This window comes from Plasmodium brasilianum, chromosome 9 (assembly GCF_023973825.1).
Source record: "Plasmodium brasilianum strain Bolivian I chromosome 9, whole genome shotgun sequence".
Lineage (NCBI taxonomy): Eukaryota > Apicomplexa > Aconoidasida > Haemosporida > Plasmodiidae > Plasmodium > Plasmodium brasilianum.
The window spans coordinates 475,027-500,754 of record NC_090122.1 but is presented as its reverse complement, the minus strand read 5'-3'; the positions used below and the strand labels follow the sequence as shown (position 1 = coordinate 500,754).

General features: G+C 26.3%; 2 protein-coding genes across 2 annotated transcripts; one reads left to right on the top strand and one right to left on the bottom strand.

The window, feature by feature from the left end:
* Nucleotides 1–3,402: 3,402 nt before the first annotated feature.
* Nucleotides 3,403–4,065, top strand: MKS88_002729 (protein tyrosine phosphatase; the record flags this gene model as incomplete). Its single annotated transcript, XM_067215764.1, has 1 exon — nt 3,403–4,065. The coding sequence occupies one exon, from the start codon at nt 3,403–3,405 to the stop codon at nt 4,063–4,065; it is 663 nt and encodes a 220-aa protein (XP_067073310.1).
* Nucleotides 4,066–4,706: 641 nt separating this feature from the next.
* On the bottom strand, nt 4,707–25,558 carry MKS88_002728 (uncharacterized protein; the record flags this gene model as incomplete). The annotated part of the gene is made up of 11 exons (XM_067215763.1): nt 4,707–15,198; nt 15,279–15,855; nt 16,153–16,881; nt 17,387–18,175; nt 18,479–18,727; nt 19,024–19,452; nt 19,700–21,895; nt 22,421–23,584; nt 23,728–23,746; nt 23,964–24,010; nt 25,468–25,558. The coding sequence occupies 11 exons, from the start codon at nt 25,556–25,558 to the stop codon at nt 4,707–4,709; spliced, it is 16,782 nt and encodes a 5,593-aa protein (XP_067073309.1).
* Between the last annotated feature and the right edge of the window lie 170 nt (nt 25,559–25,728).

Sequence of the window (25,728 nt, the reverse complement as noted above, 5' to 3'; positions counted from 1 at the left end):
AAAAAAAAAAAAAAAAAAAAACCTTTTCATTTTACATTAACATTTTTTTTTTTCATATATATATAGAAAAATAGTAATGTTTCCATTTGGTATATGTATATATATTATATATATATAATACTTACAATATATTTAGGGGAAATTTTAATTTCATACAAAATAACACATTATATATTTTTCATTCGATTAATAAATATATATATATTTAATATCAGAGAAATTTTATTGAAGAGTTTTTAATTGAAAGTCATATTTTTATATAACTTACAAAAGTAAACTATATAATTTAAATATAATTATGAAAAAACAAAAAAAAATAAGAAACATGTATATATGCTATAACTCTCTATATAATAGACCACGAAACAATTTGCTGATATCATAAAATAAGCATTGAATTTAAACAGGAAAGGAAAAATTCATTCCCATATATATTACGCATTACGTATGCGTATATACTTACACATATATATATATATATATATATATATATATATTTATTTATTTATTTATTTATTTATATACGTGTACAATTTTGTGTATATATATATATATATATATATTTATAAGCTTATATTTAATAAAAAAAAAAAGTACATAACAATAAAAAACACGTTTATTTATTAATATAATATGCATAAGACAATATTCAATTTTTCGGAAGACTTAAATTTCAGTTGTTTAGATATTTTGCAAAATAAGTTAAATGGAAATAAAATATATTAAGAGCATCTTATATACAAGGAAAATTGTATTTGTGTTTGCGAGCATAGGAAAAAAGCGAACGTTGGGGTAAAGCAGATATTATAAGAAAAGAAAGGGGAAAAAAAAAAAAATAGTATATTTCAATTTTACAATTTGGATGATAAAAAAAGTAAAAATAAATTATATGTAAAACGAAAGACGATTTTTTTTTTTTTATCCCCCATTTGCATGGTTAGAGAATATAAATTATGACTAAAAGTAACGATAATATTAAAACATATATTCAAAAAAATAAAAAGCAGATAAACTTTTAAAGCCCACCATACACGGCAGAGGAAACAACCCAAGGGTTGAACACAATAACTATAAATTTTTATATGTATATAATATGAGCTAATTACTTATTTGAATTTATATCATTTACATTGATATGTAATTTTAATCTCATCAGTGCATCAAGAAGCTGAGAAGAACTACATAAATATATAAATAATGAATAAATGACAAAAAGGGATAAGGAAAAAATAATAAACAAATGCAAGTAGTTAGATAACGTAGGAATTAAATTATGTTTGTAACATATTCAGAGAGCGTCCAAAAATAGAAAATATTGCAAATGTTAACATAGAAAGGTTTATGAAAAAATAAAATAAGATAGAGTAAGAATAAGAGAAAGCGTACGGGTAAGCGTAAGAATAAATACAAAGATAAATTATGTGTTTACGCGAGCCTTTGCATTGTATAAGTATGAGTGGAGATTGTTAAATGAATTATTGGCTTGTGTTATTTACGAATAAATTATATAAAAGAATTATAATATAAAAAAAAAATTAGAAAAAAACTGGAGGATAAATATACCAGTTGTGTAAATTGTAAAAAATAAGCTTTTAGAGAACACAAAAGATGTGCAACTTATTAATTAGAATATTTAATATTGCTGTATACATATTAAAATTAAATAATAATATACATATATATACATTTTTTTCTTTTACCACCACCGCGGATATAATTAATAAGAATTATATATAAATTGACTTTAATGAGAACGGATTTATTATATGTAACATTGTTACAAAGTATATCCATTCATCATTTTAAGATTAATTTTTTTTTTTTTTATTAAATAAGTTAATTTCATTTTTTTTATAATAAATGGGATAAGTATAAGAGAAAAATGAAATATTTGTTTATGTCGAAATGTGAACTATTTTATATTACGGTGCGTGTGTAAAAACGCACTGCCTTTTCGGAGTGACAGAGATATAAGTACACATTTAAAAATATACATATATGTGCATGCGTATTTGTTTGTGTATTATCTATATTTCTGTTTATATATCCATTTACATATATATATATTTCTTTTTATTACCTTTCATCCCATTTTACATGCAATTAATACATATTTATACACAAAGTTTTCATTTTACTACCTATATGCGGTCTATTATTTAAATACCTTTTTTTTTTTTTCCCCCATTACACCCGCCATTCTAAGTTCTTTCTTTGCATCTAATGTATTTATACATTTATAAATATATATATATATACATAAATATTTACATACCTCACATATACACATTGTCACACGTTATATGCTACAATGATTTATCACTTCCTTTATAATTTTATAAAATATCTATATATATTTAGTGTACAAGTTATAAAATAGTTGTGATAATAATTTTTGAAATTTTATCATTTCTTACAAGTGTTTTAAAGAAAAAAAAAGGTGCATCTGTTTAATGATTACGTATTTTTTTTTTTATTTATTAATATACGTATTTATGTTTTGTCATAAGAATTTGTTTATTTATGCAAATATGAAGAATATCAAATAGCACATTTTTAAAAATTACATCTATTATTAATTATATTTAGTATTGATATAAAGTAATATACATGTTATTTGTGTATATATGTATGTATGTTTGTTTGCATATATGTATAGATGGATGTACTCTTCTTGACTCTACCGTTCCCACAAATTGTGCTAATCCCCTTTCCCATATTTCAAAATTGGAAATTACATACGCATATATTTACCTCAAAAAGGTAATATTAATAAATATATAATTTATTGCATGTACATATATATATATATATACATACATATACGTGTGTGTGTCTATGTGTGCTACATGCATAAGTAACAATAATAATTTTGCATGACATTTTTATCCATCTGCCTATATATATATACGAACATATACATGTACACATATATGCTTATGCGCATATACGAATATACGAACATTTGTTTATATTTACACAATGAAATATTGAAAAAAAAAAGATTTTATTTCAAGGAATAGTGTTCATATTTGTTTATAGTTTACACGAAATAGTGAATATATTTTTAATTAACGATTTTTTTTTTTTTTTTGTATGTAATTTTTTTGTATGCAAAAATACTTTTTGCATATGATGTTATTATATATATTTTTAACATTGCCACTATAGAGTTATCCTATTTGGTGTTAACCAGTTAGTAAGACCCTTATTGGTGCTTAGTTGAAGCATCCGAATTGATCCCCCGAAGTAGCTTGTAGCAGTTGAAACGAGTTTTAAACCGTGCTAAATTAGTGCATATAAAGCTGTATAATTGTATGTGTATATGTATATATATATACACTCGCAAAACAGCAAAAGGAAAAAAAAGAAAAAGACTCATTTTTCAGAAATTCGTGAAAAATGCAAAGTAGTGTTGATTATGAATTATTAAGTAAATCCTTCTTTTATTGTAATAAACGAGTTTATAAAAAAAGTAGTACTTTTGATAAAGTTATTAATAGAATAAATGTGAAATATTTCGAAATGGAAAGATATTTAGGTAATGCAAACTATAATATGGATTACTTAAACCCAGTTTTAAATCATCCAACAAAAATTGAGCATGGGAAAATAAAAATTTTGATTTTAGATGCACCAACAAATGATTTATTACCATTATATATAAAAGAAATGAAAAATTATAATGTGACTGATTTAGTTCGTACATGCGAGAGGACATATAATGATGGTGAAATAAAAAATGCAGGAATAAATGTTCATGAATTAATATTCCCAGATGGGGATGCCCCAAATGTAGATATTGTTAATAATTGGTTAAACATTGTAAATAATGTAATTAAAAATAATTGCGCAGTTGCCGTTCATTGTGTAGCAGGGTTAGGTAGAGCACCTGTTTTAGCTTCTATTGTATTAATTGAATTTGGAATGGATCCTATTGATGCAATTGTTTTTATACGAGATAGAAGAAAAGGTGCAATTAACAAAAGACAGTTACAGTTTTTAAAAGAATACAAGAAAAAAAAAAAAAAAAAAAATTGTCTGAGAAAATGTCATTTTATGTAAGTTTTTTTTTTTTTTTTTTTTAAATAAAAGAAAAGTATAAAATACAAATTAATTTAAAATAAAACAAATATATGCGCATAATTGTGACATCGTTGTTATTTATTTTAAAATGAAAAAATATGGATTAATAGTATGTGAAGGAATACATTTTTTTTTTTTTTTTTTTTTGTTACACGGTAAACCTTTAAATGGGTTAAGATGGAGCAAATGTCTGCATATACATATTCATGCATTATGTACATATGCGTATGTATTCGTACTTACATGTACATATATATATATTTATAACAAATATGAATTTATGCAAATGTGTAATTACGTGAAAATATAAACTTATAATTTAATGTGTGCATTAAACTGTATCCATTACTATAGCTATGTTAAAATAAATTTTAATTTATAATGGAAAAAAAGAAAAAAGAAAAAAAAAAAAAAAAAAAAATTTTATTCAAGACTCTTGAAATGAAAACACCATTTATGAAAATTTTAAATGTATCCACCCCCCTTATATGTATTCTTTCCTTGTTTTTGTTTATTAATTTTCCTATTTTGTTTCTCTTTGACGCGAGGTCACTGCTATCTCTGGTATCTTTTGCTCTATCTCCCTAACAAAAGGTACCTTCCTATGTTTAAGACCCATTTCACTTCTCTGTAAAATCGCGAACAGCCTTCGGTAAGTAGTTGTAAGCATAAGAAACAATAATATCAATAAAATTTATTTCCCCTATGTCCATAAAGAAGCGATAGACTGTATTTTCAGCATTAAATTCTTGTATGAAAGATTCCCCAATTTTGATCAAGTGTGTGCAAACATATGATTGAAAGAAGGGTTCTCCAAAAATATTTGAAACCGTTGCTGATATTTTATTGAGGAATGTTATAATTATCGAGAGTAACTTTTTTTTGTATCTAGAATGAAAATATAGTTCAACTGTTTGTATAGATGAAATAGTAAGATATGATATAAAATTTCCAAATAATTTTTTTAGGGTAATATTTTTTGATAATGCTTCATTTATATTATTAACAAGGTCTTCTATAAATCGAGCATTTCCAGTATATCTCATATGTATTACAGCAATTATATTAGACAGAAGTTTTTCTAATTTTTCTTCATCAATAACATTTAATATGTTTTTTAAAGAAACAGATAAATTCTGCATATTACATAAGCATATATCAAATAAGCTATGCTTCATTGAATCCGTATTCGTTAAAGAGGTGTTCAACTCAACATTTCGTACAATTAAGAATAACATATCTAAACTTTGAATCACATTCATTTTAGTATAATACGTTATATATTTTGAAATCATATGTCTACGATAAAAGAAAAGACTATTTCTTAAAAAAAAATCAAACCCATGTACAAAAGTAAATGAAAAGACTCCTCCTTTTAATTTTGAATATAAATTACTCATCTGAGTACCTAAAAAGTTGCTAAGCATATCAGAAGATTGTATATTATTTTTATGTTCATTTTCAATAAAATTGTATGGTACATTTTTTATTATCTCGATGGGATTTGTAGTTTCTTTGATAGTAATCTCTGATGACATAGGAGCACCTTCTTCCTCTCCTTTAATAATATTATTATTATTAACTCTATTCCTTAGTGTACCATTTCTTATGTAGTTAGGTTTTCCTGCATCTTCTGGAATAAAACTAATGGAAAGGTTTCCTTTGTTTATTATACTATGATTGCTAAGCATATCTTTTTCATTTCTTATTTGATAAAAAGCAGGACTGTCATAATTTCCTCTTTTGCTCCAATTCGGTTTATTACATTTTTCGCTACAACTTTTTCGTACCTCAACTGTCCCTCCTTTTTTTTTATCCGAAATTGTGTTCGATGAATTATACCAATCTATATTCTTGAATGTGTTTACCCTATTTTTACATATTACCATATTTCTCTTTTTTCTTTCTGTGTTTATTCCTAATGGGTATGTATACCTACTCATTTTCCCCCCCTTTAACAATGGCACAAATTTCCGACACCTTCTTGTGTCTACATTTTTGTAACCCCAGAGTTCAACGGGGATATATTTATTGTAACATTTGCAGTGATTATTCGTTCTTCTACTAACAGTACCAATTCTTTTGGTATTTACTGAATCATGTGCACCGAAGGGATTATACCCAAGTGAATGGTAGTAATGTACCTTCTCCATACTTGGATTCATTTTAGAATAATTCTCAGTCCTTTTACGAGACTTCTTATTATAGTTGTACATGGTAAGAGGACCTTCTAAAAATATATATCCCTCATTGAATTTCCTATTTCTGCAATTAGAAGTAGAACAGGATTTCTTTGGTATATTCTTTAAAGAAATGTCATCATTGTTGTTAATACTTATTACATTTTTGATGGCATAGTCTACATTATAAGACCTCGTGGCAGCAAATAATATGAAATCTATAATGGATTTTATAAGATTAATTGCAGTTGATTTATCACTAATTTGTTTTATTGCCTGCATATTATAGTTGATATCTTTTTGATTTATTATATATATTAAATTATTTTTTTTGTTAAATGAGAAAAAAAATTGTTTTACATTTTTGATGAAATTATCGTAAAAAGAGGAACGTTTACTCAGACTAAAATTCGAAGGGTAATTATTTAATATGAAAATATAATTTTCAACCATAATTTGGATAAATGAAATAATTTCATCTAAGTCACGTGGTGTATAGGCTTTTTTATTTTTGCTCTTTAACATGCTGATCAGTTCATTTTTTTGCTTCTTGTTGAATTTGAAAAAGACGTTACTGCGGTTGTTAGTAGAATCATTAGTGTCATCACTACCACTATCATTATTACCACCATTGTTGTTGATATCATCCTTATGATAAAATCTGTATTGTATGGCGTACTTATACACAAGTTTGGCTATTTCCTCATGTTCCTTATTTAACGTTCCTCTTTTCTCAGGATCTAAATTGAAAGTGTTGTATGACTTGGTTCTATAAACATAAATAGATTTGTTGTTATCAATAGTTCGGTTAATGGTTGTCTCTAAATTTACATACTGTCTTCTCGTTCTTATTATATCAGAGAAACCATAATAAAAAGCAAATAATAATAAATGATGAACTTTATATGTGTCAAAATTAAAAGGAGGTGTAGTCTTAATAAAATGATGATGAAAATCTTTTTTTTTCAATTCTTCATTAAGAGCTTTTTTATATGCCACTAGATAATTATTATCATTGAGATAACTTTGTAAGTTCATTAATTTTATTCCTTTTACAAAATAATCTACTAACTCATGTTGTACTATTAACTTTTTAATGCTATATATTTGTTCCTTTTCCATCCATTTGAAATCATTAATTTCGTATTTTATATCATTCATTTTGCTTTTTTCCATTGATTCAGTGGCATACACAGAAGAACTATTATAATCTCCCTCATCTTCCCCCCTAGAGAATAGATAATTGTAAATAGTTCCAAATGGTTTTGTGATTTTATCTGCAATTCCTGTTTGATTTTTTTCAGAACTGTCTTTCTGTTTTTGTTCATTTTTTTGAGTATTGGAAGAACCACCATTTTTTGATGATGCTTCTTCCTTAGATTCTAAAATTTTTTTCATCTCGATTACATCTATATCTAATAGTTTATAAATAAATTCCACATTTTGTGAAGCTTCTAGTAATACTTTTTGTATTTCAGGATAATATCCTAATAAATTTAGAACAAAGAAGGCATATACTCTAGTGTTCTGTTCTCCTTCATTAATAGCTTTATTTGGATCAGCAGATAATTTATACCCATATGCATCATCACTAAATGGCTTATGAAGAAACATAAGAATCTCGACTGCATCACTAGGGAAAGAAATATTTCTTAAAAATACATGATCTCTATAGAGAAATTCTATTTCTAAATATAAGGTGCTAATTTTATCTAACATATAACTTAAATATTTTGAATAATTTTCTTTTTTATATAATAATTTTGTATATTTATTTCCTACCAAATTTAATTTCTGTTGAATACGTAAAGGTTTGAATGCTCTCGTTTCAAACATTAGTTTGTATATCATGACAATATATATATTTTTAAATAGAGCATAGATATTATATGCATTTCCATTACTTATTCCATCCTCTTTTAACTTGTAATATTTATCTATAAATTGCTGTAACACATTAAGTGTTCTATTTAAGATAGTAATTTTACATTTTGCGCCTTTCTTTTTCTCATATGCCTTTAATTCATCTCTATCTGCAAAACCAAAGCATTTTATTTCACTATAATTATTTCCCCCATAATTGTTATGATTTTTATTTGATGAAAAAGTGTTATACAACATATTAATCCATTCAGTGTTTGGTTTGAAAGGTTCATCAAGTTCTTCAATTTCTTTATCGAATATATTTATGCAAAAGTTTTTATAGTAGTCATCTAGTTCACTCAAATTCTTTCCATTGAATATAGATTTCTCACATTGATATGAAAACATAGCTATATTTTTAATCCTTGTTTTCCCTATTGATTCATCTATTACCTTTCCAAAAAACGATATAGTACTTCCGTAAAATCCTACCTTTTTTTCACATTTTTTTATTTTTTTTTCTGCGTCAGTAGTGGTTGGTATTTTTACTGAACTGTCTACTTTGGACGTATTGGAGAAGTTAAATTTCTCCTTATTTTTTAACTCATAAATAATTGGACATAGGGATTTAATATTTTTTAAATTATCTAAATAAAAGTTGGAAGAATGGATGTTAGTATTATCTGTGTAATAATATTTGTAAAAATGTTTGTTAATACTAGAAATTTCTACAGCTAAATCCTCCAAAAAATTATTTAGAATTTTCTTTCTTTCTAGAGAATTCTTTAAACTTTTGTAGAATTCTAATCCTATCAAACACTCTAATTTCTTTTTAATTATATAATGTTTGTTTTCAACGTATACATGTCTTTTCCTAAACAATTTATTTTGATGATATTCAATATGTTTGTAAAATTTGTATCTATTCGTTAATAATTCATTACTAAGGCTATTCATCTTTTTTAGGTTACTCAAGTTATTGCTTTTAATTATTATAACAGATAGCAAAATAAGTCTATATTTCAGTAACGCGCAAGTTTTGTCCATTCTAGTTTTTATAAAATAATTTTCCTCCTCAGTTAGGGAATAAATCTTACTAAAGTATTTTGCATAGTCCGAAAAGTATTTACTGTTTCTACCATTTATGTTAGTCGATTTCATGCGCATTCCACGTATTTCATGAGTCGCACTTGGATTAGTAGCATCAACACCTTTTACCTCTATCTTTTCTTCTTCCTTCTTCTCACTTATCTGATCTCCTTTGTCCTCTTCTTTCTCTTCCTTATCACCATTAGCCAAATCTGTTTCTTTCCTAGAGCTAGCCTTTTTCCTACTACTGTATGTTTCAAATATTGTAAAAATATCTGTAATATCACCATTCACTTCACACAAAATTTCACTATTATGATTTTTTAGATTAAACGGATTGATGGATCTTACTGATATAATGGCTTCTTCGCGTCTTTTATTGTGCTCTTTATACCAAGTAAATTTTAAATACTCCTCGATTGTGTGCTTCTCCTTTTTGTCTTTGTTATCTTTATTCATCATTTGTTCTTCTGCACCACTATCTAAGTTACCACTTTTCTCCTGTGTCATTTTTTGCCTTTGATCATCTCTTTGCATTGTGATACTATCCATTTTTCCCATCTGTTCATAGTCGTTCTTCATAGGTACCTGCTTAACCCATTTTACATAGGAAACATGTTTAATTTCATGGTTAAATTTGAATAGGTATTTTAAAATCATGTTTAATTTAGTGTACTTCTTCAACCTTTGTGATATGCCATTTCTGATATTACTTTTTTTAATAAAAGCGTCTAATTTTTGTAAAGATGGAATATTATTGATTCCGTTTAAGTCTACTTCGTAATATGTTTTTATATTATAATCTCCTAGCTCTAATATTAATTTGATATTTTCATTAGTCCCTTTCATAGTATCAATGGTAAGACTAAAAGTAGTAGTAGACCATTTGCCGGAATGGAAATATTCAAATTCTAGTAAATGATTAATCACCTTTTTATTTGTTATATATTTTAGGGCATCTTGAATTTTTTCTATGTTATTATTTAAATTATCTTTTTTTTCTGCACTTTTTCGTCTTTCTTTTATTTTATATTTTATTTTATTTATTCCTTTTTTAATTTTTTTAAATGGGTTTTTCAATTTCTTTTTTTTATTATCATTCACATTTTTGAGTGTACCACTTCTGAGATTATTTGATTTTGCATAGGCTAACTTGGAGTAATTTCTCCTATTGACGAGTTCTTTTCCATTTTTTTTGTAATTCTCCTCTTGCAAAGTAGAAATGCTTTCATTTTTCATTTCTGAATCTTTTTCGCTCCTTAAGGCGAGTGAATTATTTTTGTATGCAGTGGTATCATTACTATCATTATTAGCGCTACTACCACTACCATCAATTATGTTAAAAGGGTATATGCGCATATTATCGATATTTTCCATATTCTTTTCGTGAACCAATTCATTTTCTTTCTGAATTTTTCTATTATTGATATTGTCAACATCTCTGAAGGATTTGTTTAAGTAACTGGTAAGATCATTAGTTCTATAAAATGGGACTAACTCAGCAGTGTAACAGACGTGTATATTTTTATCCAGACGTTTGTTGCTATTAATAATTATAAAGCATAACTGATTATTTTCTCTAAATATATTGAAATCTGATATTGCATTTTTATATTTCTTACTACTCAAAATGTATTTCTTTTGTACAGGAACATTAAGTTTAAAGTGCAACTCACATTTTATGTCATTAACTTTTATGTATAAAAATAAATCATGCGTATAATCATATATAGATCTTTCTTTATCATTTAATTTTTCTAAAGAAACTTTATATACTTTCTTTGTCCAATTGTGAGTATACAACGAACTGCATGTTTTTGTTTTATTTTCCAAAGAATTTACATTAGCGTCAAAAATGTGTATGAACATTTTTTCTAAACAACTCAACGTTCTATAGTTATATGATTCAGTAAGATAATAATTACTATTCTCGTTGATACTTCTATTTTCTAGGAATGACGAGTCCAAATGGTCATCATCATAACTATTCCTTAAAACGGGAAATATATTCTTGGGCGTATTCGTAAGGTTCATGTGCTTAATATGATTACTTAGAACGTTGCAATACCTAGCGGCCTTTTCGCTGCAGCCATTACCACTGCATATACTGCCACTTCTTACGCTGCCATTACTTGTATAATTATTCCTCACATTATTAGCCAAATTATTACAGTTATGATTTTGATTCTTCCGAGCTGGGCGCCCGTTCACTTTTTGGTATGCCATCCCCATCGAATTAATCCTGTGGATGCTGAACATATTTTTAACCATGTTACTATCCATGTTTCCAAATTTTGTGTTACAATTATGTTGCATATTAACCAATTTTTGTTTATTATGCCTGATGTTATCAAAAATGGGTTGTATGTTCTTCTGTTTGTTAGATGCACTAAAATACTTTCGCTTGTCCAAATTTTCACCTTGACAAATATTAGTGTCATGCCATTTGTATCTACCCCTACAATTTTTCAGTTGCAAATTTTTTAATTGCCTATTTTCTAATTGTCTATTTTTCAACTGGTATAACATTTTTTTTTGTAAAAACGATGATACCGCTGCATTGCGTGTATCCCTTTCACCTCCTTGAATATCCTGGTTTTTTATAAGTGGCTCCTCCAGTTGATAATGTTCTTTCATTTTATTATACATGCTGTGGATTAATTCTGAATTGGATACTTGTACTTTTTTCTGATTAGAAAAATATTCCTTATGTTTATTAACAGTAGTTTCTCTAAGTCTATTCATAAAGTCTTCATATTGTACAATTGCTATGATATTTTCATACATTAATGCCATATTTTCTTCATCGTTGAATGAGATGAATTCAAGTAAACTTATTCTCTGTATTTCGATTTGCATTATCTTTTCAATAATTTCAGATGAATAGGATAATAAATTATTTAAAATTTTCGTAACGTAATATTTGATATAGGTTAAAAATTTGCTCTCGATGCTATCATATAAATGTAGAAAAAAATTAATATAAGTACCAAAATTAAGCAGAAACAATTTTTTAAAATTTAAAAGAATTTCAGTTACTTTCTCCTCATGATCATTTACAAATTCAACAATAAATGGATATCCAAGCAAAAAATCTAGTATAGCTTTAAAGTAACATTCTTCTACAATATTATGTAGTAAAAAAAATAAATTAGAAAAGATTCTTCTATAATCGATACTTTCTAATATATCCTCAATGATACTATTTTCGATAACATTATGCATGCTTGTTAGAAGAGTAGTGAACCAAGTAATTAATGTATCTAATGATATATTAAATTTTATTAAAAAAAGTTTAATAGCGTCCAAACTACCACGAAAAATTCCTTCAGACGTAATTGTATTAAACATATCCTTTTTTGTTTTTCCTAACTTTAGTATACGATATATGATATAAGACAAAGCATTTACTAAATAAGTGTTAATCCTTGAATTTCGGATAAAACGAAGTATTTTAAAAATTGAAGCAGAAGAATAGTATGTAACGTATTTTGTTGGTACTAAGGATCTTATTAACATATTACTAACTTTTACTTGTTTAATATCTTTTTTCCACATATCATAGTTACATATAGTTTCAATATATTCCTTTGTTAGTAAGGAATCACCTGATATGTATATTCCTCTAATTATTAACTCTTCAAACAGTACATTTGTTATCCTATAACTTTTGTATTTATTAAATGTACCTTCATCAATGGCTTCAACTAACCTATGGAATATTATTATTGCATTGAATAAATTATGTACATCTTCTTTTTTTAATAAAGATAAATATTGTACATCATTCTTATGACTTTTTAATTTTTCATATATGTCTTCAAATTTTATGTCCTGTCCATTTACACATATTTCTGTATTAATAAATTTCCATACAATCGAAATAGCATAATGTTCTCTATTTATCAGTTTTTCGTCTAAGTTGTTATCCGTCCTGCTCAGAATTTTTACATTATATAATAAATCCTTGTATTCGTTATATGTTAATTTATTGTCACTTAGTCGTTTTATATCTTTCTCATCTATGTATAATTTTTGCTCTTCTAATTTGCTCACAATGGATTTGGATGTAAAAAATTTTGCCCCTTTTTTCCAAAACGTAGATTCATTCAAATGTTGAATATAGAATAATTCATTTTTTTTAAAATAATCCACTTGAATTTTGCATGCTATGGAATACCATTCTTCGTAGTCAATTTCTTCGTCTGACAGCTTCTGTAAAACTTTTGAATAGTCTGAAATTTTTATATTTCTTTTTTCTAGTTCGTTGAAAAACTTCCTAGTTAACTCGGTTGCCCCTAATTCGTTGAAATCGTACTTCAAGCAACAGTCATGTATTATTTGAACTTTGTTTATAAATTCATGTTCAATATGTTTCTTCTCCGATTTGTATGCAATATGGTTGATTATATTGTCTAGATTTATTTCTACATATTTCATTATATTTGATATTATTTTTACATGTTCACAAATGATAAGGGATTCTAAACTTTTTAATTTTTGAATGTACGTTTTCTTTTTTACCATATTTATCTCATTTACTTTACTTAAATTATCCAACAATTTATTCTGTGTTTCTATTTCCACTTTTATTGTTTTGAGTAAAAAGTCTAGGAGTCGCAAAAAAGTACCTGCCTCATGTTTTCTATGGCTGTGATTTTTCATAGCATTTGAACAAATCCTTATTATCTCTGTACCAAATATGCTATAGTCATCATTTTCTATAAAACTGAAAATATTGTTAATACTATTTTCAACTATGCTATTTGGAGAGTTTAGAATATCCTCAAATGTTATATCAACATTTAAATGTATTTTAGAATTAAGTATAGAAATAAAAGTATCCATTATATCCAAAAATTTTACAAATTTTTCGTAATATATAACATATTTAAAATTTAGTATATCTTCTCTTATTGATATTAGTAAACTATATATATGTATCTTTTTAGATAAAAATAGGCTTACTTTTTCTTCAATTATTGCAACATAGGTACTGTAGTATTCATTTGATTTGGCTCTATTTTTTATAGACTCATCAATAACCAATGGACAGTTAGGAATATTAAAATACAACGGCGCAAGAGTTTTAATATTATAACTGATATCACCTTCACTTTTTATAATCGTATTTGTAATAATATTTAATATATTCAGATGTATGAAATAAGTAGGTAGAATTAAAAACATATTCTCATCTTGTACTAATATTTGTATACTAAATTTTATACTACTGTCTTCCTGATATTTGTACAAACGTATATCATTATCTTTAATATATAATATACTTAGAGAACTTCTAAAATGTTTTGATATAAATGGTATAAGCCATACCATTTTTTCATTAAAAGGATTATCCTTAAGAAACCTCCTAATAACATCTTTAATATGTTCCTCTTTTTCTAAAAAGCAAGATTTATCATCTAAACAATTTAAGACGGAGTAAAAAAAGTCATATACATTTTTATATAAATAATTCAAATAATCCTCATATAGTGTAAAGGACTCTACATTATTTTTCTCTACATCTGTATCATCCTTTTCTTCTTTTGCATTTTTACAATTTAAAAGATCATTATGTACATTGTGCATTGATAATATTAGTTCACAAAATTCTTTTCTCTTTTTCTTACTCAACTTAATTTGTTGACTTTTTATACTCTCTTTATTTTTATAAAAAAAATTTCTGTACACCTTAAGTATGGTACTAATTAGTATATCCATCACATCCGCTAGTTCATTTACAAGGAATAGGTTATACATCTTATGTAACTTAATCAAACTACTAGCAGACATAGAAGAATGAAAACCTAACTGTAACTTATTAAATTTTTGAATATAGGAATGACCTAATCCAATTAAGGAGATAAGGTAATAAGGTTTCCTATCCTTAGATGATACAGAAAATTTATATTCTTCTATTTCCTTCAGAATTTTATCTTTTATCTTTTCATCAATTTTGAATTCTTCTACTTTATTACTAAGCATAGTATTGTCATAATTTAATTTTTTTTTTTTTTTTTTTTTAAAAAAAGTGGTATAACTTCCTCAAAGTCAAACTTTACTATTTCTTGTGTTTTTGTCTTAAATAGTTCCATAACTTTATCATAATCCTCTTTTACTAACAATTTATTACTTGTTATGTTTTCCAACTTTTTTATCATATACCTTAACGAAGTAACGAATAGAGGTAATTTATTGTAATTATTGACCTCATCTGATTTTCTTCTATGAAATAAGGATTCATTAAACCATTCTAACAATCCCTTATCACACAAGAATAAATCATTTAATAAATTATCTAAATTGTTATAATACCCAAAGGCAAATAGGGAATTTACTTCTAAGTATAGCAAATGTAGGTAGCTGTTTTTAACTCTCATATTTCTGTGCTTCACAATGTCTAAATCTATCAAATTTAAGAGGTCTACCTTTTTTAAACTACTGATATCCTTATGTTCTAATAAAACCAATATTGCTTGCTGTATGTTCGTGTAACTCATTTCATAGTTATAGGCTCTTAAAATACCGTGAATTTCCTCCAATGAAATCCTTGGATTCTCTGCATACTTACCTTCAAGCGACTCGAGATATTCTTTTATGTTCACTACTTCATCATAGTACATATGGAGGAAACCTGGACAATCATGGGAAAGAAGGAAGACGTGAAAATAAAAATGGCAGAAAAGTGAAAGTACAACTAGGGACAAAAATGAAGGAAACATTGAAAGTAAATTTAGCAACCAATCACATGAACAATGTAAAAATACACACATGTGAACGTGCCCCATTATGCACACGATGGTGCGAGTTTCTACATGAAATACATTTCAAACACGTTCATTTCTCACAAAATTTCTACTTAAATGGCATATATATATATATTTTTTTCCCTTTTTGTCATTTTATTTATTTTTATTTCTTCTCTTCTCACAGGCGTCTTTCACGTGGTGCATCTCATATTTGAACAGAGAGTTGTTCTGATCGAACACTTTCAACGTATGATCATCTTTTAATATGATAATTTTACTATCATTATCACTCTTTTCAGGATTAAAGGAATATACACTGAATTCACCTTCTGCATTTTCTGATAAATATATAATTTTTTGTTTAAAATGATGACTCAATATTTCAGTTAAATATAGGAGTGCGTTTTTAGAGTAATAAAAAATGGCAACTTTTTGTTTAATATTTAATACGTTATTAATTTTATAAAGTAATTTGATACTCATATCATTTCTCTTTACTCCCATGAGTAAAAAAATGGAATTGAATTTATCTTTTGTCTGAAAAATATTATCTAACTCATAAGCTAATAAATTTAACATAACATTTGTTAATGTGTTTAAATGAGGGTACCCTTCGTTTTTTCTAACACATGTCTTAATGTCTTGCACATTCAAGCTAAATCTCATTTTAACATTTGACAGATATGATTTCATATTTTGAAAATTTTTTTTGTATAACCATTGTTCTTTTAAGCATGAATATAAACTGCTAGTCCTCTTTTCTTCCATTATCGGTCTTTTTATTTCTACTTTAACTTCATCATAATTCAACATGAAATCTACTAGATGCTTTATTCGACTGCTTTCAAAGTAGTACCTGATTAATCTTTGCAAATTAACAACACAAAGCTTGGCGTAAGTGTCTGTCGGAACTGTAGACAATTAAAAATGAACACAGGTAAATGTGTATTGTAGGAGTTATTTATGTGTGTGTATGCATTATTTGGGCATTTATGTATGTGTATGTAGTATGTACCATGAGGATAGGTATATATCTACATGTACAATTAATACGATGCTGTAGAATGCATGAAAAACGAGTAAAAGCTAAATACACAATTTAATAACCCCCATTTTGGAGTACCCGTAATATACGCGTAATTCATGTGCATCTACATACAACGGCACACAAAATATTAAGCGGGAAGCACTTTAACAAAAAGGAAAGATTTAAAAGGTAAAGAGGTAAAATAAAAAAAGTAATGATTCGTATATAGGTGCATGTGAATGTATATATATATATATATATATATGTGCCTATATATTTATGTATACATCCATGAAATAGAGTCTGAAAGGCCCTATTCAAACATGCAAACATGTTTTTCTTATATAAATGGCTCACTAGGCGCGTGGCCTCATGAGACGCTTAATTACCATTTCGTCCCCATAGTTCACTTTTACGAACTAAAGATTTATTAACAGATTCTTCTTGAGCAAAATCGAAAATATGTTGAAATAATTTTTCATTATATTCTTGGGGTATATCAAATGCATGGTACAATAAAATTACCTTCTTCACACGTTCAATTAGTTGTGACATGTTGCTACTCTGTTCATCCTTATCATCTGGTGTGTATTTCAAATGAGAACTAGTATAATCAGAGTATGAATATTGAATTAAATCTAAAAAAAAGATTTTTTCGAAATTTTTAACTTTTCCGTATGATATATCGATAGGAAAATTGTATGTAATAGGACCTTCAAACATTAAAAATGATTTTTTATTTTTTATGTTGTTAACAAGTAAGGATGACAACTTTTTACTATCGTCATCAATAAAATTTTTATAATAAATAAGTAATAATTTCATTTTTTTTAATAATGTGTCTATTATTATATTTCTTATATCATCCTCTATAATATCATAAAAGTAATTATCAAAGCTTTCAAATATTTTCCTTACAACTACCATAATTTCATCTATGTGACTTATAATAATATTTTCATTGTCAATTAATTCTTCTAATTCCTCTATCTTGATTATCTTATTTAAAACTTTATTAAAAAATGCCATTATATTTGTTACATCGATTAAATCGAGAACTAGTATTTCGCTGTGCACTTCCGGAGTACCTTGATTAACACTCTGCTTCATTTTTTCTACTTTCATACGATAAAAGATTAGGGAAATAATGTCTAGCACCTCCATGAATTGTTCATTTTCTGCATTTTTCGCGTGAAAGGTTAGGGAAAAAAGAAGGGGAGTTATATATGAAAAAATGGGAGAAAATGTAAAAAAATAGAATCATATTATGACAATGTGGTCTAATATTGCAAATAGGCCAAATATGATAAAATATACCAAATGACAAATGAAAATAAAAAAAAAAAAAAAAAAGGGCAAGTAGTCACATGTACAAATACATATGAGAACGGAAATAAGCTCATTACTATTATTAACAATATCTATCACTCCGACTATTTACATATACATATGTTCTAAATTAGCATTCGTCTCATTTTTACCTGCGTATTTGTTGCTTAGCAGAATTAGAGTACTAGCTACTTTTTCGCTATATAGTTTGTATTTAAAAATTATTTCTTCTAGGGCATATAAATGAACTGCTATTGTGTGGTTAGGAACCCCTTTCTTTAGTACTTGTCTTTTTATTAAGTTATAAACAAACGAAAAGTGATATCTAATTTCATTCTCCTTAGATAAAGCGTCTGCATTTCGGCTCATCTCTTCGAGGTGTAGTATCAGTGCTCTCAGAACTGTCAAGAACGAAAGTAAAAAATAGAATATTGTATAACATATAGTGTACTACATAATAGTGCATAACCAAAAAGCGCAACAGTGAAAAAAGAAAAAAAAAGGCATATAAACTGTCATATTTCCACGCAGCAATTATAATGTACAGAAAATAATTAGAAATATATGCGCCAATATTTATAGAAGGAACAATAATATGTATACTGAACAATAATATAGCGATACGTGACTGTAACATTTATAATGAATTTTCAATATCGTGTAAAAAAATTTTTGAATTAATTTTTTTTTTACTTACGTATTTTTTCATTATCATAAAAATTACTAAAAACATTTTGATAAGCTTTCTTGTTAGACATAAATGTAATACTTTTAAAACTTGTGCTATTGTTATAAAAGTTATATATAATAGAATTAATTTTTTCACTAAATGGAGAGAAAACATCCTCTTTTTTTATACAATCATTTATATTAGTTAACGTATTTAATTGACCACATATAATAGCTGTAATTAAAGCAGGAACATCATTAATAATAATTCCGTTTTCATTTCTATAAATGGGTAAAAATGAATACTTTTCTGTTACTGTCTTGTTATTTATATTATACGAAACGCTTGCATGTTCAGTTGATCCTATCATGGTTAGTAAGTTCTTCTTTGGAAGAGACATTTTTGCTTCTTCTAATTCGGATACCATATCCCCGTTATGATTAAAAATAGATTTATCTAATCAGATTGAAAATGGCAGAAATGGGAAATGGGGTGGATGCATATTCTCGTGGCAAAACTTATATAAACAAATATGAAGGTACACAAATATATATATTTATATATATATGTATATACATGTATATATATATGTTAATCACTATGCACCGTTAGGAAAACATGTGCATTTGAATGTTCATATGTATGTATATATTTTGCACATCTTTTCTTCCCCCTTTTCGTATACATTAACGAGTCTAATTACCTATTTCCTTAACAGAGTAGAAATTCAGACCAAAACCTGCATTTATTTTATTTTTATTATCCAAATTTTTATTTAATATTTTAGTTGCAAAATCGTTTTCAAATATATAATAGAATCCATTATCCCCATGTGCAATTTGTAGAGGCTGAATTTTTAAGAGCGAATCATTTTGAATGTCAAAAGATTTATTTTGATTTATATAATATATGTTTCTCTTTAAGCTAATTAATAATGTGTACATAAGAAAAACATCAGTAAAACCAAAATTGTTCAAAAGATTTAGGTGATGATCATCTTTATTTGTATTAATAAATGTATAATACATAGCTGAGAGTACATTTAATTCCTTTGTTGAAAATATATCCAATATCTTTCTCAAATAATTTGTATAATGTACCCAAACAATTGTAAATACAGAATAAAGCTTCGTTTCAATTTTGTTTATTACATCTTGACTAGTATTTAAACTAAATAAGGATAAAATTTTTTTCTTATTATAGAATACGTTTGGTAAATTATAAAAATGAGAATTTAAGTCACTGATATTAACATCTAATATGTTTTCTAAATTTCCTATTTCGTAGGTGGACATTATCCGAATTATCGAATTTTTCATTTGATTAGAATCAAAAAAAATAGATTCAAAAATATTTTTTAAATTTGAGTCATTCAGAAACAATAAATTTTTATTTAAAATACTATATTTTGTACCTAGTAAGTCAAATTTTAATTCTTTAATACTTTTTAACTTTTCTATTTCCATAATTTTTTTTTTCTCGTTACAAATATTTCTAAGATAAAATGCACTATTCATTATTTCCCTCATATTCTTTTCATATTTTTCTTCTTCCTTGTGCATATTATTATTTTCCACTTTTAAATTAGACATATTACGAACACGAAATATGTGAAATTCATTCATTTGGTCATCTATCGTGTTGTCTGCTCCTTCCATTTGTTTATAGGAACTACCTGAATTGTTTATATATTTGTTGTGCTTTTCGTCAGACATTTGGTTATCGGTAAAAGAAGGATCATCAACCATGGCAGATGTACTGTTCGGCATAAGTGACGTATCTCTTGCTGTAGAATAATCATTATCTTCTAAGAATTCTTCTTTTGAGCCTTTATACAAATGTTCAGTTGATGATGAGCTTGCAGAGTCTTCAGTCGTATAATCTAATAATTCTGTGGACGTGCTATTACTATTATTAGAGGACTCATCCACATTATTTTCTTTCAAATTTTTATTAATCCATTCAGAAAAAGGTTTCTTGTCATGGATGTATGACAAATTAGGCATATACTTAGACAAATTCTTATATTTCCCCTCAGAATTTGTACCATTTTCCCATTCAGATGTACCTTTTTCTTTTGTCAAAATAGTTGACAAATTTGACATGGATTTAGACAATCTCATCCTCGATCCTGCAGTAGGCATATTGGTAGAAGGACCTGACAGGTTTTCTAAAAAAGTTTCATTTGATTTGTTATATGTACTTAGAGTTAAATCATTATTTTTGGATACATGTGATTCGTCGGATGAAATATCTTTTTTTTCATTTTGTAGTAAATTAATAGATTCATGATCTGATGAGTGATCACTCCTTATCTTACTTAAGTGCATTTTTTCTGTAATAGTTTTTGATTCTTTTAATTCTGAATTGTTTGAATCGCTATCTGAATATTCGGTGCTGTGCATAATGGAATCATATAACTTCTTCAATTTCGGGTTGTCATGTATATAATTAGTTAATAAATTTTGTGTTGAACTGTTATTAACATCATCATTTTGTATATCGAGTCTATCAGAATAATAAAGGTGTAAACCTAGATCATTATAATATTCATTATTTTTTTCTTTATCCCCTTTTTCTTTTTCTTGCATGTTTTCTCTTAAATTTTCCTTACGCAAGTCGATGTCTTCACAGTGTTCATCGAGATAATTAATAATTTCCAATGAAAATAAGAGACTTAAATTTGTTAAATTCCCTGTAATAATATCGTGTAACAACAGATAGATATTATTTTGTGTCAAGGGGTTATTCCCATTATACTTGGTAATTATATCGGCTATAGTTTTGTAGTGTTTTACATCCTCCTTTTTTTGCCCAGTAGAATTTTGCTCTAATTCGTTTTTTATTAACTTGGTAACTTCCTCATTCTCTTGTGAGGTGATAGACGCAATTTTGATGGCTGCAGAGGAAGGTTAAAATGGAGCGATCAGTGATTCACTCATGCAAGCATATATGCGCACACACAGACAAATACATATATACATACCTACATGCACGCTCATACAAACGCACATATAAACACTCATACAAACGCACATATAAACACTCATACAAACGCACATATAAACATTCATACAAACGCACATATAAACACTCATACAAATACACACATACATACAAACATCGGAAGCACATTTTTTCTGTCAATAAAACCGAAAATGCACACAATGAAGCAGCAGAAAGTCCGTTTGCACAAATGAATGGAACAGTTAGAGGTGTAACTCTTCTATTCATTCTCGCGAAACTGTCTCAGCGAAGTGTATTTGTATACGTGTAAATCTCCGCATAACGAACGTACATGTAAAAATTTCATACATAGATGTTCAGGCAAAAATGGAAGTACGAATGTATGTATATATATATATATATATATATATATATAATATATATATATTTAGTGTAGAAAATTGTCCTTTTCGATTACTTTCTGTTGCAGGGGAATGTTTATACTGGAAAAAAGTTGAAGAATCATTTATGACATGTATCGGAGTTACTTCGAAATTATGTAAAGCTTTTAGTATGGATAACTCTTCATGAACTAAAAGATATGTTAGATCGTCAAATAATCTATGAGGAATTAAAGTGCCTGAGTAATACTTGGTAGATACTAACTGAATAAGCTTATCAGATAAAGTATTTATACGTATAGATATGAGAATACCATTTTCATTTAAAATGGTGACTTTCGAATTATGAACTTTTGAAATTAGTAGTGCTAAAAAACTATCAAAAAAGTTGTATATATTAAGAAAATAACTTGCCTCATCATTATATATAACTTTTTCCTTTTTATGACATATAACGTCATCTATATATGTAAAGATATCATTTTTGAACTTTTCCCCTAATACAGTAAGAACATGTGAATTATATGACTTAAAAAATAAATGTAAGTTTTTTACACATATCCAATATGTTTTTAAGAAAGAATCATTGATAATATCTTCATCTCCTTTGACAAAATTTTTTAATAATATATAAGGATTAGGTGAATTTAATATATAATCAAAATTCGTTAGTATTGATTTATGGTCTATAGTTATTTTAGATGTATCTATTTGTATTAAGCTTAATATAATTTCATGTGCCTCTGGATCTCCAATAGAATATAAATTTAAAAATTTTCTTAATTTTTGTGCCATATTAATTTTATTAAAATATAGTAAATTATTCTCATCTTTTTCAGACTTTTCTTGTTGTAAAAATTCTTCATATAATTTATCTACTAAATTCTTTTTAAAATTTTCTTCATTCAATTTACTTGCTTCTGATATGGCATCACTATTTGTTAGTAATAAGTATTTTACTTCTTTTATTAACAGTTCATTTAATTCTGCTAATGACTTATCAATGTCTAAAAATGTTTCTATATATAATTTTTTCACAAAAGAAGAGCAAGAGTTTATAAACTTTTCGTAAATGTTATCATTATATTTACGAAATTCTCTCAGTTTATTTATTACGTTTGATATATTATTATTTATTTTTATTTCTTGTATAATATTTATATTAGAATTTGACAGCATTTTATGTAAATTCAAAAAACCACCATAGGAGTATTTCTGAACGAACATGTTCGCTGACGGTTCTGCTGAGGATAATAATAATAAAAAAAAAAAATATATATATATATATATAAATAAAAGAAATCCAGTAGAGCATGTCAGTATCTCAGTATATGTGCGTATGTATATATGCGTATATATTTCTTTTCTCTTTATCTTCCTTTACCTTTTATGCCTGTGAAGAACTGCATCAATCCAAAGCAGGATGTTGAAGAGGAAAAAAAAAAGAAAAAAAAAAAAAAATTATACCGTTTTGATTTTTCTATATTTAGTATAAAATGGTTAAGACATAGTAATACTAGTAATACATGCATTTATTTTAACTGCTTTATTAGAATACACCTTTCAGCTATTACTGTAACTACTGCTTTTTTTCTTTTTTTTTTTTTTTGTTGTTGTTACCTTTTTCAAAAAGGGTTTTCTCAGTGCAGAATAGTTGCAATATAAACCTACAAGTAAGAACAAAATAGTAATTTACCATATATATTAACGATGTGGATTTATATGTTAGCTCGCAGGGTGGAATGAAATGATGTAAAAAACTAGACTTTCTCCTTTTATATAATAGAGCATAATATCATATAATACATATATGTTTAGTAGATGCATATTTTTTTACTTTTCTGAAGAATGGATAGAAAAAGCACCAGCTTTAAAATTATTATTTTATGATTAATTAGATACATTGTTAAACACTTTTGGTTAACGAAACATGTACATTTCTAGATGTATACTTCTCGCATTAAATTAGTAAAAAGTAAAAAAAAAAAAAAAAAAACTAATTAATTATGTTAATAAACTACATCAAGTATTAATAACCAGGTATGGACGAAATAGAAAATAGAGAAACAACCAACGCGGTCTACAGCCGAATGATATGTTTATTTTTAACACGTAACCACGTGATTGTTTATACTCACATGCACATATTTTCGTATGAGTATATGTACACATATGTATATGCACACATATATATATATACGCTAAAAATTAAGATGAATAAAAGCTAATTATTAATAAAGAAATGAAATGACGAAGAAAAGTAAAAAAATAAAAAAACGACAGAGTAAGAATAAAAACGACAGAGTAAGAATAAAAATGGCAGAGTAAGAATAAAATTGGCAGAGTAAGAATAAAAATGGCAGAGTAAGAATAAAAATGGCAGAGTAAGAATAAAATTGGCAGAGTAAGGATAAAAACAAAAAAGAAAGAAAAAAACAAATAGAACGAATAAAACGAGAAAAACTCAAAAAGAAGATTTTTTTAAGTGGAGAAAAGACAGCTTGTATTGCCTCTTATTAAATGAGTTACATGTTATAGGACAAATATGTTTAAAAATAAATATCATTACCTACATTAATCATCTTCTAATTAATAATATATAGTAATACTGCCATTACAAATTAAATTATAAAAAATTGAGAAAAAATAAAATGAATTACTATAAAAATATAAATACTTCTTCAATACTTATGAAGAATAGTATTATAAATTATCAAAACGAACTTGTACTATTATAATTGCTCTTATTAATAATTATATTAGAGTTAATTACACAGCATTTCAATGTCAACAACCAAAAATATTTTTTGTTATTTACATATATAAGGATATACCAGATATGGTAATAATATAGGCATGCACTCATATGCATATATGTAATAACTACATTTTTTTGTTAATATAACAAGCTGAACTGAAGATATTTTTGAATTTTTTAAGCGAAAAGTCATATATATTTTATACATCATTCATATGTTAAATTTATGCTTTTTCTGGTTATCTATAATAGTTCAGCATTTTATGAAAATCTATTTTTTTCTAGTTGTCGGATCTTTTCCAGTTGTTTTATCTTTTCGAATTATTTGACCTTTTAGAATTACCTAACCTTATAAAATTGTCGAACTTTTGAAATTTCCAAACTTTATAATATTGTCTAACCTTTTAAAATTGCCTATCCTTTTCGAGGTATTCGACTTTGCCCAATAGACTAACATGCTTAAAATTCGACTTAACAAAATGGAATAACAATAATAGTGCGAGAAAAAAAAAAAGAAGTAATAATATATAATAAATAGTGTAATGAAATATAATAAAATATAATATAACGAAAAAGACCGATTTAATTATATTATATATATATGCTCGTAACAACTGTGTATAAAAA